This window comes from Neopsephotus bourkii, unplaced genomic scaffold, assembly GCF_033783945.1.
Source record: "Neopsephotus bourkii isolate Nb327-2 ecotype Australia unplaced genomic scaffold, CSIRO-AGI_Nbou_v1 NB_659, whole genome shotgun sequence".
Taxonomy (NCBI): Eukaryota; Metazoa; Chordata; class Aves; order Psittaciformes; family Psittacidae; genus Neopsephotus; species Neopsephotus bourkii.
The window spans coordinates 5,807,305-5,821,318 of NW_026901158.1; the positions used below are offsets into that span (position 1 = coordinate 5,807,305).

At 43.9% G+C, this 14,014-nt stretch overlaps 2 protein-coding genes across 3 annotated transcripts; one reads left to right on the forward strand and one right to left on the reverse strand.

Annotated features, from left to right (window-relative positions):
- Nucleotide 1: 1 nt before the first annotated feature.
- DOLK (dolichol kinase) lies at nt 2-3,819 on the forward strand. The gene is made up of 2 exons (XM_061352823.1): nt 2-83; nt 1,976-3,819. Exon 2 carries the CDS (start codon nt 2,081-2,083, stop codon nt 3,650-3,652), a length of 1,572 nt encoding a protein of 523 aa, XP_061208807.1. The 5' UTR covers nt 2-83; nt 1,976-2,080; the 3' UTR covers nt 3,653-3,819.
- A 1,375-nt stretch (nt 3,820-5,194) lies between these two features.
- Nucleotides 5,195-12,708, reverse strand: PHYHD1 (phytanoyl-CoA dioxygenase domain containing 1). 2 transcript variants are annotated; one of them, XM_061352824.1, is made up of 11 exons: nt 11,995-12,690; nt 11,025-11,183; nt 10,417-10,492; nt 10,249-10,296; nt 8,620-8,675; nt 8,378-8,440; nt 8,260-8,281; nt 7,768-7,896; nt 6,227-6,343; nt 5,963-6,089; nt 5,195-5,776 (listed from the first exon to the last, which is right to left on the reverse strand). In XM_061352824.1, exons 1-11 carry the CDS (start codon nt 12,199-12,201, stop codon nt 5,731-5,733), a joined length of 1,050 nt encoding a protein of 349 aa, XP_061208808.1. In that variant the 5' UTR covers nt 12,202-12,690; the 3' UTR covers nt 5,195-5,730. The 2 variants fall into 2 exon arrangements, with proteins under 2 accessions (XP_061208808.1, XP_061208809.1); XM_061352825.1 differs by lacking the exon at nt 11,025-11,183 and having other exon boundaries at nt 11,995-12,708.
- Between the last annotated feature and the right edge of the window lie 1,306 nt (nt 12,709-14,014).

Below are 14,014 nucleotides of genomic sequence, written 5' to 3' on the forward strand. Positions count from 1 at the left end.
GCGCCGCTCTGCCTCCCGCCCTCTTCCACGGCGGGTTGGGTCATGTGACAGGCGGCAGAGCCAAGATGGCTGCGTCCTATGAGGTGGGTGCGCTGTCGGACTCCCGGGCGGCGGTCGCGAGAGGCTGCAGCTCCTCGGCGGGGCCTAAGGCTCACCCGGGCAGCGGCTCCAACACCCTCTGGGGAGCGTTGCGTCCGCCGTCCCTGCTGTGCCCCGCCGCGGCTTCTTAGCGGCGAAGGCTGGGTTGCGGATGCTGCGGCTGGGGGGGAGAGGAGGAGGGCGGCGCGGAAGGACAGGGCAAAGGGAGATCGCGGCGCTGCGGCGGATACAGGGAGGAGAGGAAGGACATAGGGAAGAAAGGGAGGAGGCAAGTGCTGCAGCGAGGGGAGAGGCTGCTGGGCGTTTGGGATCACGTCAGTGCCCGTTGCAGCCAGGATGCGAATAACGGAACAGGCAGAAAACGCTTGATCCGGCTTGAAACTGGGGTAGTGAGTCCCATTCGATGTCTGAGCGTGGAAGTGCTGAGGAGCTTCATGCTACCTAAGGAGGGGGTGAAGGAGAGACCTGCAACAGGTAAATGAAATAATTCAGCAGTGAAATACATCGTGTTGCAAACTCGCAGGTCAGCAGCTTTTAAACCTGCTGCATTAGAAGAGGAGACCTGCGTTTTGTATAGTGAAATTCATCCTTGTCTTATAGCCGAGCTGGCAGGGTGCCTGCTGGGGGAAGCTGTCATGTATCATTATTGATGCAAGAGCTGGATTGCAACTTAAAGTTGCCAGACTGAGTGGGAGATCTTTGTCAGACTGGCTGGCATGTAGTATTTACCCTGCTTCTTCTCAAATAACCCTTAAGCTTCTCCCTCCCCTGGGCTCAGAAATGACAACTGGGACCCAAAATCCATTATTGGTTGTCAGTAGATATTGCCATAGCCTATTGCCATTAATTATATGATGAAATCTTCTCTCTTGCTGTTTAAAAATGAATTGTGATGGCAGAAAGATTACACTTGGCCTGATCTAGCTGCCTAGCAACAGTAAACATAATGAAGTCGTTTGGCAAGCAAGTATTTCAGGCTATACACATGAGGATGCCAGAAAGCCATCTATTAATAATTTAGAGTTTTCAGTACAAAGTCATAAATAACCAAACACTCCAGACCCACACTGTCTGACAGTGCAAACTTTAACAGTTACCCAGTAATAGTACTTCTAAAATCTCTCAGATCAGATTTATGAGCTGGTGACCCCATTCAACACTGAATGAAACCCACACAAGAACTTCAAATAAACTTCTAGCCTTCCATGAAGGAGCTAATCTCTGACTTCACTTATCTTGACAGTTCTGGTAACAGATCAAAGTTAGATAAAGTATGCCCTTTGACAATGATTTTTCTTTTCATGACTGTGATGTTTTCTTTTCTAACTTCTATTGTAAATACCATGCAGCATGATAAAACACCTGCTGCAGTAGTGGAATTGTTCAACCATAACACCAGTAGCAGAAGAAGAAGTACACAGGAGTTTTTGCACAGCAGTGGAAAGAGAAATACTTAATAAAAGGAAGAACATTCTGTAAAAGTACTGGCAAAAGTACATACAAAATTAGGTTCTAAAATTACCTTAATTTACTTTTAACTATATTTCAGATTCACACTGTCATAATGAAGCCTTCTGAGTATGGTTATGGCTTCACAGTGCAATTCAGAGACACTGCAACAGAAACATTTCAAACTATCTGAATAGCCCAGCATTCAGTGGTTCATTTCTGTCACTTTAGGCTGACTTCTCTGGGTTTGGGGGCAGATAACCAGTTCTGGTTGAGCCATTACCTCACTGGCTTTTTCTTTCTTCATCTGTGTTGACAGTTGACACAGCAGCTCAATTTAAATGGACAGCTAAGAACAAAACAGCTGTGCAAAAGCTTTTGTTTTTTCTAGTAATTTCTTCAATTGTGTGCTTTTTATTGTTGATAGGGATTGCAGTAACATGAAAAGGAATTCTTCCTAATGGACAACAACTGAACAGATCGGGACTCCTGAGGAAGATTTTGACAGCTTGAGCCACGTTGGACTGGAATCATGTTAAAGAAGCCAGTGCTGGTGGAATCCCTGATCGTGTTCGTCATTATTCTCTTTGTGCACGCAGTGGTGTGGGACCGGTATTCCTGGTGCGCCATCGCTCTCGCCATCCAGGCTTTTTATGTCCAGTTCAAATGGGACCGTCTGCTCCAGCTGGGTGGGGCTGTATTCCAGTTCCGTACGGCAGCAAACAGTGGCCTCCTACCAGCTAGCATGGTCATCCCCTTGCTGGGGATAGTGATGAAGGAGAGGTGCAAGGCTGCTGGCATTGTGTACTTCGAACGCTTTGGCATAGTCGTGGCTTCCACTGGCATGCTGGTTGCTCTCTTCCTGTCAGTAATAGCGGTTGGCATCACAAAACCTGTGCCAACCAACACTTGCATACTTACTGGTATTGCTGGCAGTATAATTATCTACACCATGAAGCACTCTTTGACTGTGTCAGAAGTGATAGAGGTCCTAGAAGTGCTGCTAATTTTTGTCTACCTCAGTATGATCTTGCTGTACTTGTTGCCTCGATGTTTTACACCTGGAGAAGCATTGCTAGTTCTTGGAGGTATAAGTTTTGTTCTCAATCAGCTCATTAAACGCTCACTGAATGTAGTCGAGGGCAGAGGTGATCCCATAGACTTTTTCCTTCTGGTAGCAGTTGTTGGAGTTGTTCTTCTTGGGCTTTTTTTCACTGTGCTCTTCATTTTCATGGATTCAGGTACATGGATCTCCTCCATGTTTTTCCACATGATGACAGCAGTGCTAGGCTTAGGGGTCATCATGCCTTGGCTGTACCGACTGATCCAGAGGAACCCTTTGTTCTGGCTACTCCAGTTTCTGTTTCAGACACAGACAAGAGTTTACCTTCTTGTATACTGGACCTTTTTGGCTGCTTCAGCATGTGGCATAGTTTTCTACCAGAATGCTAAGAGATCATCTGAATCTAAAAAACACCAGGCCTCGACTATAACCAGGAAATATTTCCATTTCATTGTTGTAGCTACTTATGTTCCTGGACTGATTTATGACCGCCAGCTTCTCTACGTTGCTGCAGTACTGTGTCTGGCAGTGTTTATCTTCTTAGAGTATATTCGGTACTTCAGGATCAAACCATTTGGCCAAACCCTTAGGCATCTGTTGTCTCTCTTCTTGGATGAAAGAGACAGTGGACCTCTGATCTTGACTCATATTTATCTCCTCCTTGGTATGTCCCTCCCAGTATGGTTGTTTCCCAGAGCTTGTGCTCCTAAAGGTACCTTGTCTGGGGCCGGAGCACTAGTCCCTTACTCTGGGGTGCTGGCAGTAGGGGTAGGAGACACTATTGCCTCTGTTTTTGGCAGTGCAATGGGGGAAATCAAATGGCCAGGAACAAAGAAGACCTTTGAAGGGACAATGACAGCTATTTTTGCTCAGATCATTGCTGTGGCTCTTATTCTGATCTTTGACAGTAATGTGAATCTGAACTCCAGCTATGCCTGGATTTTGGCATCTCTGAGCTTAGTTTCTCTTTTGGAAGCTTACACAACCCAAATTGATAATCTTCTGTTGCCTCTCTACCTCCAGATAATGTTTATGGCATAGAAGTGCTTCCAGGAACAGAGGCTTCTCCCTTTCTAAAGAAAAGTGGTAATAGAATATGCACTGTAATGAGAGCTCAAAGCTGATCTGAACACTGCTTCTGGTACAGCAGATAAAACTGTTAAAAACAGAAATGAGAAGACCAATTTTAAATAAAGACTTTGGTTTGATCTTGGTTTATTGCCTTTAAAACAGCATGAGCTGCTTTGTGTTCCCACTAGAACACAGACATGACTGACAAAAATAGCATCTGTGTTTAATAATCCAATGTAGGTTTCTTATGGATGTCCAGAGGAAAAGGAAGTAGAGGAAGAAGAGGTAAGTCAGTTAGAGGAACAAAAGAAATAAGGAATAAGCAAACCTCTCAGGTGCTGCCACCTCTGTACTGTGTCAGAATCAAAACGTTTTGCTGTACTGAGTCCTGCTGTCTTGTATTGCTGAATATGTTAATTCCTTCCTTCTGTCTGAGCATGATTTAAAGCATGTGTTATAATGAGGCTGGCCACACAGAGTGAGTACAACTGTCCCAATGTATCCAGTCACCATCAACAAGAGCCACACTAATACACTGCAACGCACGAACACAACTTCAGACTCAGTAGCTGTAATAGCTGAGTTTAGCCAGGGTGGGTGGGGAGGTTTGAGAATGCAAGTGACTGTTTATTCCAAGAAGTACTAACAAGAGGGTTGTAGTTTTAGCCCAGGCAGTTTACGCAACAAGAAGAATGTTTTATCTTTAGCAAGATTTTAATCTCTCAGTTCATTTGGAATAATACTCAATAGGGGGAGGAGAACTAAGCCAAGTCACAGATAAAACTGATCACACATTGATCACAAAAGCAGAAAACCTGTTAAAGTCAATAAACTTTTCTAATGCTATTGAAGTTTTCTACTTTGCACATTTTTTCAGCTAGGTGTTTCATCACGTCATTTATAAAAATGCTTCTATCAACAAATCGAGTAAAGCCATTTCATTAAAATTGTAACTCCCATTTTATGGCCAAAAAAAAGCCCATTCATTTTTATGTATTAAACACTTCTGTACTGACTATCTTCTCATCAGTTCACCAAGCATCCATTAGAACAGAATACAGAAGCACATGCCCTCCCTGCCTTCTTCCTTCCCCTGAGAAGGATCCAAGCAGAAGATTTGTATTCCAGGATTCTTGTTTGCAGGATGAAGTTAACTTCTGACACTTCTTTTATTTGCTTTTGGGAATGGTTCTGTGGGAGTCCAAGATACCTCACACAATAGTGTCCTGCAGTCCTAGCCCTGAGACTGTGTCTTGAGTGAGAATAAGACTGGGGTGCAGTGAAAGTAGTTTTCTGGGCCAGCAAAATATGCCCCAGGATCTCATACTGCATTTGTCCCTGCAACAAGCCAGGACTCAAACAGCTGAAAGGCAGCATTGACCAATTTATCACCTCAGTGCTTTTCCTGAGGATGTCAAAAGATTCTTCAGAGTTGTTTTTGGTTAATAACACATAATTTCAACATGATTCTTTTAAGAACTGTAGATTTTTTTAAATCAACACACCCAGAGATCAAACACTCAGCTACAGTTTACTAGAAATATTTAAAAGACTGATTATAGAAGCAGACTTCCTATTTCATTTTGCCCACAATAAGATTATTTTTAATCACTGTTATTCAAGTAATAGGACAAAGACCTAAGTCAGCTGTCTTTACGTGACAAATTCACCTGCATTGCTGGGATTGACACAGCAAAGGATTGCACTAGACAAGCTCTTGACCTCAGCAGAAAGGAATACAGTGTCTGCAAGAAGAAATACTTCTTAACTGGTCCCAGTCAAGGTGCAGTGGTCTTTAATGGTCTATTCTCAACACTGAAGAGGTTTCCTTACCAAAAGGACTGGGTGGCTATTCTTACAATAATAGGGCTCATACTGCAGTAGAAACTTGTCTAATGCAGGGGTATTTGGCTATGTCACGGGTCCTTGTTCTGAGAAGAGGATAAATTAATCTCAAGAGCTGACCTAGTGAAAGATGTATCTAAAGGGAATGAATGATCAGAAAGGAATATTGACCAGCTATTGTCTCCAAAAGCCAATCACTAGCTTCAAGTGTAGAGCGATGGAAAAGGCAGCTCGGGAGTCGGCTGGAGCCTGGGAAGTAAGGAAGAGGTAAAAACAAAACTTCAGAGATTGTTCCAGTTCTGTGGATGTGAAATCATCGCTGAGATACTGCCAACAGAAACTGTATGACATGCAAGACCACCAATAAGTTCATCCTGGCTGTTGCATTGATAAAGCTTTAGTTTTGTTAGCTGCTTGTTGGGATGGTGACCTTACCAGTTCTCTTTGCTCCAGCTGGTGTCTTTGGCTTCCATCACGTGGAAGGTGAATGCGTGGCGAGAAGACTCTGAGCTGTTGAGTTCACTCTTATGGACAACTTCGCCATGGATGAGAATGAGTCCTCCTGTTTGAAAGAAACATCTGTATTGCTCTTTTTCACATTGTGAGTCCTAGCTTTAAAACATAAGGGAAGTTGCAAATGTTAACATACATTTGTAGCTCTTGAGCTGTAAAGCAGTCATGTTTGGGGGTTGTTTGTACCTTTACTTATAGGCAGAGGTATGAACTGGTTGTCATCATAGGCCGGATCTGATCCTACAAACTCTACACATGTTGAGCTACCTGAAGCTGCACGGACCATTCTCCGGGTAATTCCTCCTGCAAATGCACAGAATAAGCAAACACACATAAAAATGAAACAGCTGGCTATATTCTGCACCGCAAGGAACACTAGCTGTGATTGCTCTTGGCAATGATAGATACATTATTACAGTATATTCAGTCTTTTCCTTAGTAATTTGGGAGGTTTTTTTCATCAAGCAAAGATATAGAATTTTCCAGTTGTGGCAGAAACCGATAAAACAACTGCCTTTTTGCCTTTCTAGCTCTTTCTGTACATTACAAAACAGCCCTTTGAGAACATAAATAGTTATACACTTCAGCAAAGCTAACCTTTTGTCCATTTCTCCTTTCTGTAACAGCATAAATAGCAATCAGAACGCAGCTGACTCCAGAATTTATGAGGGAGGAGTACCTTAAGATTAAGAGCACTATGATTACACTTACTGAGTAAATGCTTAGGTGAGCACCAGTTTAAAGCTCATTAGTGTGCCCTAGAGGCAGTGAAAAACAGAAAACTCTGCTTGTAATCCAATAGTGGTTACACACACACAGAGCAACAACCATCAGTCACAACCACCAGTACGGGATTCTGTGCTGTCTGGTTTTGTGTGTGTTCCCCTAGGACACTGTTCTCCAATGACTGGGATTGTGTCCAAGTGATCCTTGTATAGACTTGAAGGCTTTCCTTGTTCACTGAAATTCAGACCAGTATTTGACAGTTGTGTGTGTAAGAGCATTTTTATTCCCATTATATAGAGCTGTAAGAACTAAACAGTTTTGTAAGGGGGGATAGAGTGGAAAGAATGATTTCTCAGTGTAACCCTACTGTGGAAGGCAAAAGGAAGATTATTACCATTTGCAGTCCAGATCAAACTTGATGAACTACAATCAAAACTGAGGGCAGAGCACCAACATACTGCAATGACCTGTTTCACTACAGGGGAAAAGAGCCCAGTAGGTTAAGACCTTCTTTACATTAAAGTCTTAACATACAGTGGCCTGGTAGGTGAAAAGATACAGGAGCAGTTTTAATGGGCCTCATCTTTACCAATTCTGGCTTAAATAGACGATCAGGATGACTGTCCTTCCTTTCCCAGTGCCCTGGTTTCTTTGTTTCTAGGCTAGATATCAATTTAAAACTAAACATAGTGTCAGGCATGTGCAGCACCTTTTTTTGATTAAAAAAAGTATTGTTCTATTAGACTCATCTGGTGGACTAGCGGCCAAGAGCAAAGTGAAGCAGGTCATATCCTGCTGCAAAACGTGGCTGTAGATTTGGCAACAGCACAGGAGGAGATCTTTGTAATAAATAAAGTTGTTCTTTCAACAAACAAGGACATAATGTGCTTCTGCAGTCACTGTGCAATGCAGAGAACACAACACAGTCTGTGTCACCCTCCACTCTTCAGCAAGGAGATGGCATGTGTTTCACAGCACACACCAAACGCTACAACTCTTACTGGTGTGAGAGCCAGGAATGAACCACAGGCATCCATTCTCCTGCGTGGCATCCTCCAGGGCGATCCAGAACCCCAGGATCCTGCCCAGGGGCTCTGTGTACAGGAAGGTGGCATCCTGGTGTGGTGTCACTGCAACAAGAGACAGGCATTGGAGTCCTTTAATGCCTGAGGAATTCAGTGCCATTAGAAGGACAACAGGCTTGATCTCCCTGAATTCTTGACCTACCCTGCCCACCCATCTATCATACACATTAAGTCTGTCATAGAAATACCACTTTTCAGCCTGCTGGAAACATAAAAGTAGCTCTTTGTTCAAGTTGCATATGATGTGGAAACATTTCTGTAAAACAGGGATGCTTTTTAATCATTGTAAGAAGATTTGGACCACAAACCTCACAGGCTTAAGCCTGATTCTGAGCATTTTTCCTAGTGATTTTCCTTTCCTAAAGCAGTATTATCTTCAGTGTGATATAGAGACAATACAAGTCTTACCTTCACCACCAATGCCAGGTTGCTGCAAGGAAAGAAAGGTGATGTGTGAAGAGTTTCACAGCTCCCCACCTAACAGGGACTTATTTCTTGAGTGACAAGACAACTTGAATTACTGTACCTTGAAGATATACATGCTTTGCACAACTACTGGTCTCTCAAGGCCTAATTTTCTTCCCAATTCCTGCAAGAAAACTTTCCAAGATTTACATTTGCTGTTTCCTGCACACTTTAAAGCCTTCTTCTTTGAAGATACTTACATTTTCTTTCACAGACAACATTACTATCCTTGGGAGTCAAGAAAATTCACTGCTCCATAATTTATTCACACAGAGACCATTCTAGGAAACAGTAACAGCTCACCTGCACCTTGGAGGAGTGGGTGACTTGCTTGAAGACGGGATCATAAGCATGTAAAGCTGAGGGGAAATAAAAGGCTCAGACTGAAGATTTCATTAACTGAAGGGACTTGGCAGCTCACAGTGGAGGACTTGCAGGGCTGACAGCCAAGCGAGATAAAGTGCAGCCAGCAACTTTCATCCCTCCTAAGAATTGGTGTACATGGCTTATCACACCTAAGGTGGTATGACACTTGTAGAGTTCTACAATCTACTTTAAAGGCCAAAAACATCATCACTCACTGGCCACAAACTGCAGCCATGTAAGAATAGTATACAGCTGTGAATAAAACCTGAATGTTACGTGATTAAGCATTATATTATACAAATTCTAACATGACAATCAGTATATATGACCCTGAGGGTGAATTCGCCCTTTAAAAAACACAGTTCTTAAAACCTACCAAAGAAAGTCATTACTATAAAAAAAGAGCTAAGGCTCAGCTTTCATGCCCTTTAACCCTTGTAGCCCATAGGTCAGAGCTGTTTGCAACAGCTACAGGTGACAAAACCATAAAGCAAAAACTTGGGATCATGCCTCCACCTCATCCCGATTGCATTTGCCACAAGAACACACAAGTGGGTCCAGCAGGGGCTGCTCGTGAGCAAGGGATGAGGCCGGACTCAATCAAATGCAGTCATTACAGAAAATAAGTCTAGAGAAGCCTTTTGAATGGTTAAATTGCTGAGTCAGCAAGCATCTACAGTTGTTCCCAGTTCCCCTGGGGAAAAGCTGAAGTCTAAGAGAATGGCAGGGGCTGGGAAGGGAAGTGTTTTTTTCTGAGAAAACCAAAGAACCAAGAACTCTCAGTACTGAACTTCCAAGTTCAGTCACGTTTAATCTGAACAAAGTTCATGCATTAGGAGATGCGTGAATTCTACTCTCATTTTCCCTGTACTGTTTGAAAACAAAAAGGGATCAGAACACAAGTTCAGTAGTAGGGAGAGAGGAAACAGGTTAAACTGAAACCAGTAAGGGTGAAGGAAAGGTTCTGGTGACACCGAAGGAAGGAGGACAGCTTCAGCATTGACAACCCACTACTGCACAGGACATAGAAGACAGTTTGATCTGTACTGAATGTGACAGTCTTAGTAAATCTTTTAGAGCAATGTCTTACATAAAAGAGACAGGGGCTGAAGTCCAGACTTTCACGTGTCAGTGACCCTGAGCTATGCACAGCTGAAAAACCTCTTTAAAGAGTTCTGAAAAGGATCATAACTGGATATTTCTTTTGACAGCAGAGAGTGAGGGGCAACACAGAGAACTACAGAGATAGTGACAGAGTGATGTGAGGAAAAGCTGAGTGACGTGCAGAAATCACACTGGAGAATTTAACACAGAAACCCAGAGGAAACCAGCCCTGGGTTGCAAAGACAGGAGCTGCGTGGCCACAATGGCAAGAGGGAGGTGAGGTTTGTGGTGTTTGATGCAGTTGTTCCCAGGAGGCACAAAGCAACAGAAGAGGGAGGAAGTCACTTCCCTGCTCAGAAAGGTTTTAACTTAGATGGCCAGGGTTATTATTATGAAAGCCTTATACCTGAAAACCACTTCCCTCTTCCCTGTCCCTCTCAGAACCCCATCCTTTAAACATACCATGGCCAATCTTGCTGACAGATTTCTCCTTTGGAATCAGAAAGTTACCTATGAAACAAAAGTAGAATTTAACATTGTTTGCAGAGCAGAAATCATCCCTAGAGCTGGAAACAGGCCCCAAGCCCTCACTCCAACTTGTGTTCCCTCGCTGTGGCTAACAGAGCTTACCTCTCTCATCCAAAACACCTTTCTCAAAGAAGAATCTAATCTTGTCTCCACTGGTTAGGAAATAATCCGAGCTACCCTGCCAGGGATAAGAGCCCAGTAAAGATACTGTTCTTGTACAAACACATACGAGCCTTCGATCAAAGTGTTTATACTCACCTGCATCTTTATCCCATCAAGACGCAGCATAAACAAAGCACAGTCAATAAAACCACTCATAAAAAGGCTTACCACAATGCTAAATGTCTTGGCATTGATTAGGACTTTACATGAACCTCTCACATTGAGGCTACCCTTGTTTTTCTTTTGCTGGCTGCCTGGAAAAGAACCTATTTCCTGTCAGCAAAACAAGTACAAAGTGATCTGTGAGAGCTGCATGTGGCTACAGGGGCAGTAGTTGGGAGGGCTGGAAGCACACATCCTCCCCTCCTTTGCCATCCAGTAAGTTCACCACCAAATAGAAATCAGGAGAGCAAATGCCTCCCCCAGTGTTACATTCAGTTAGAAGAAGGAGTCCTGTTCCCCCAGAGTGAATCCTGAGCAGCAGTTTGCCTTTTCCCTTCTTTTTTTTTCCAGTGCTCCAATGGGGACTGCCCTGCCCTTCTTGGTACCTGTGCCTGGAGCTGCTCCTTTTCCTTGGTGGAGAACTCAGTGCGGCAGTGCGGTGGCACTTCCATCTCTGCTATGATTCTCTGAATCTGGCTCCTCATGCTGTCACACTCCTCTGCGGTGAAAAAACGCTCTAGGACAAGGAAGCCATCCTCATGGAACTGGAAGAGATGGGGTGACTACTTTCCTCCCGAGCATTCTGGAGGAGCAGCACAGAGCAAGAGAAAACAGTTCTGTCTCTTTGCTGTGCCTCAGCTCAGTGTGAAAACCAACCCAGCTTCAGCTCTGCAGCTGCACAACATACTTTTCAGTTTCAGGAGGGGTTTCTATTGTAAAAAAGATTGTTCATTACCAGGCTCAGATTCTATACAGTTAAGCACAACGTATCTTGGCTCCTCAGTTCACAGAGCAGGGAAGTTATCATGGCTAGAGCCATTGTGGTTTAAGATGTGCAGCCAGCAACTATTTAATTACAACACCTGCTAGCACGAACAGAGCAGTCATACCTGTATGCCAAATAAAAGAGAGATTCCTTTACAGGCTGGAAAGCATTGTTTTCTCTAAGGGAATAATCCCTGGGTAATTTCTCATGGTTGACTACACAGTGCCTTACAAATGAAGTGAACTCTGTTGGCACTACTGTTTCTTTATATAGAATACCCTAGAGATTATCCTTTGACAGGCAGATTTCGAGTTCACGGCTGAGAGCTGAGCAGCAGAGACAGCAGGGCACAAGAGAAATTCCTCCAAGACCTCTGTGGGACAAGCTGCCCTCTGGAAGAGTTTGTGTCCATGGCAGGGTCCTCACACACTCAAAATGGATGTAATGCAAGAAGCTGGGAAGAAAAGTGTTTGTAAAGCAGATCTTTGCTAGACCTGACCACAGGTTAACTAGTGGTGACCATTATCTTCCAAGTATTGTCACCTGTCTGCGCTACAGACACCCTCCTTCCCCAGGGTGCAGTTCCTTACCTTTTGGATCTGATGCTGGCTTACAAATGCCATCAGGGGCAGAGGCTCCCAGGATCCCACCAGCAGACCACAATACCACCAGGCTCTGCAGGGCTGACTCCCCGCCTCTTCACGTGATCCTTGTCCCAGCATGTGATAAAAGCAAGCACTGGGCAGCCAGGCTGTTGCGCAGCCAGCGGAGCTGCCTCTCAAGGAATTCTGTCCCATGTCCGACTGTTCCTGGTGGGGATGTTTGGGGCTGCAGTTTTGCTTTGGCTCTTGGTGCTGACACAAAGCACAAGCAAATTTTGCCCTGGTGCAATCACAAACTTGATTCACTTAACTCCAAAGGGGAATCATTTAAAAAACAGAGCAGTTACAATGGTAAATGCAGTGGTAAAATAACATAAGGGAGGTAAAATAAGATTCAAGTGGGACGAAAAGAGTTAAAGGTTTTAAACACGTTTAAAGTAGCAATTCAGGCTTCTTACAGAGTCCTTTTTTGCTCAGTCAGCGAGTCCTGCCTGCGCTTCAGCATGCTCACCTAAGAGGGATTCCAGCAAGCCAAGAGATGACAAGCGTCAGCCCGAAGGGTGTTAAAGCTAAAGAGCTCTGACTGAGGGTTTGGCAGCACTCACAGAGAATATCTCTGCTATCTTCACTCACAGCCACTCTTTGGCCATTTACACATTCACTTGCTCAGTTCATTCTCCTGCAGCTCCAAATGTGCATGTAAATCAGTAACCCCAAAGCCACAGCTCAAAGCAGAGAGAGAAAAGGCAGAAGTCAGGTTTAAAAAGCCAGCCCAGCGGTGGCGCTCCCCACCAACACATCCTTCCCATGGCACAGGAATCCATGGCGAAAGTTTTTCTCTCCAGAGAAAAGTATCTTTGGCTTTTGCAGGAAACCCAAAAAGCATCCTTTTAAGCGGCACTCCACAATAAAATAACATCATGGGGACAGTTTTAGGCATCACTCGCCTCGCCAGAAGAAAACCTGGCAAAATGGAGCACAAAATGCACATGGGAAGGTGTTTACTTCCAAATATATTTGCAAGCGACTGCAAATCCATCTTAGAGATGCTGCTTGAAAAAAATGAAGTTCTCTATTCTGTGAGGGTATCAACTCCAGATAAAAATGCCTCAATATCTTGGTCAAGTATTTTTCCTTCACACACACACCCCAGAAGGGGAATTCAGTGTTTTCACTGGAAAAGCTCTGGTTTTGAGCATTCACAGCTTGTTTCCAAGCTTTTCTCTGCACACAAGAGGGTATGAATTGGGTAGTTTAAAAGGCTACATTTTGCCAGGGACTTTGATCACTGGGCTACAAACGTGGAAAGGAAACAAACAGCTTCCAAAGCAGCAACACTCAAAAACATAATCAAGTAGTTCCTCCTTCCTGTTAACAGACTGCCACCAACTGATGGAGCCAAAATGGTTTTTAAGGAAGACATGTAACCAGTGGAAAAGAACCTTGCCTGTAAGTCAGTCTGGTGAGCACCCACCTCGCCCCACACTGGGATGTAGCAACCCTGGAGAAACATGCCTTCTACACACACTCCCATGCCACTCCTCAGTCCCTCTGCATTACCTTTGTCATTCATAACGTCATGTACTTCTCATGCCCTGGCATTTTTTGCAGCCATTTAGCATGTCATCTTCTCCACTCCCCAACTTACACACATGATGACTTCAGAAGCTGATTTAGCTCAAATGTGTGACAACCACAGCTTTCCTGTTCTACGGATTGCTTTGAGCAAGTCTAACAGCAGATTGCAGCACACAATGCAGCAAGTAGCAGAAAACAACCGACTACATACACCAGGAGAGGCAACCCATCTCAGCTAGAGAAGCACTCATCAGTGTTTGTCCTTAGGAGTCCTCCAGATCTTCACACCGCTCCAGACATGTTCCTATTTTGAGGCTCAGAATTACATTTTCAGCAAGAGGAAAACCACCCCCGCCATATAATGCCAAAAAAAAGTCAAAACGAAGCATGTCACCTTTGTAAATATCTTCTCTTCCAGTAAGTTTAAATA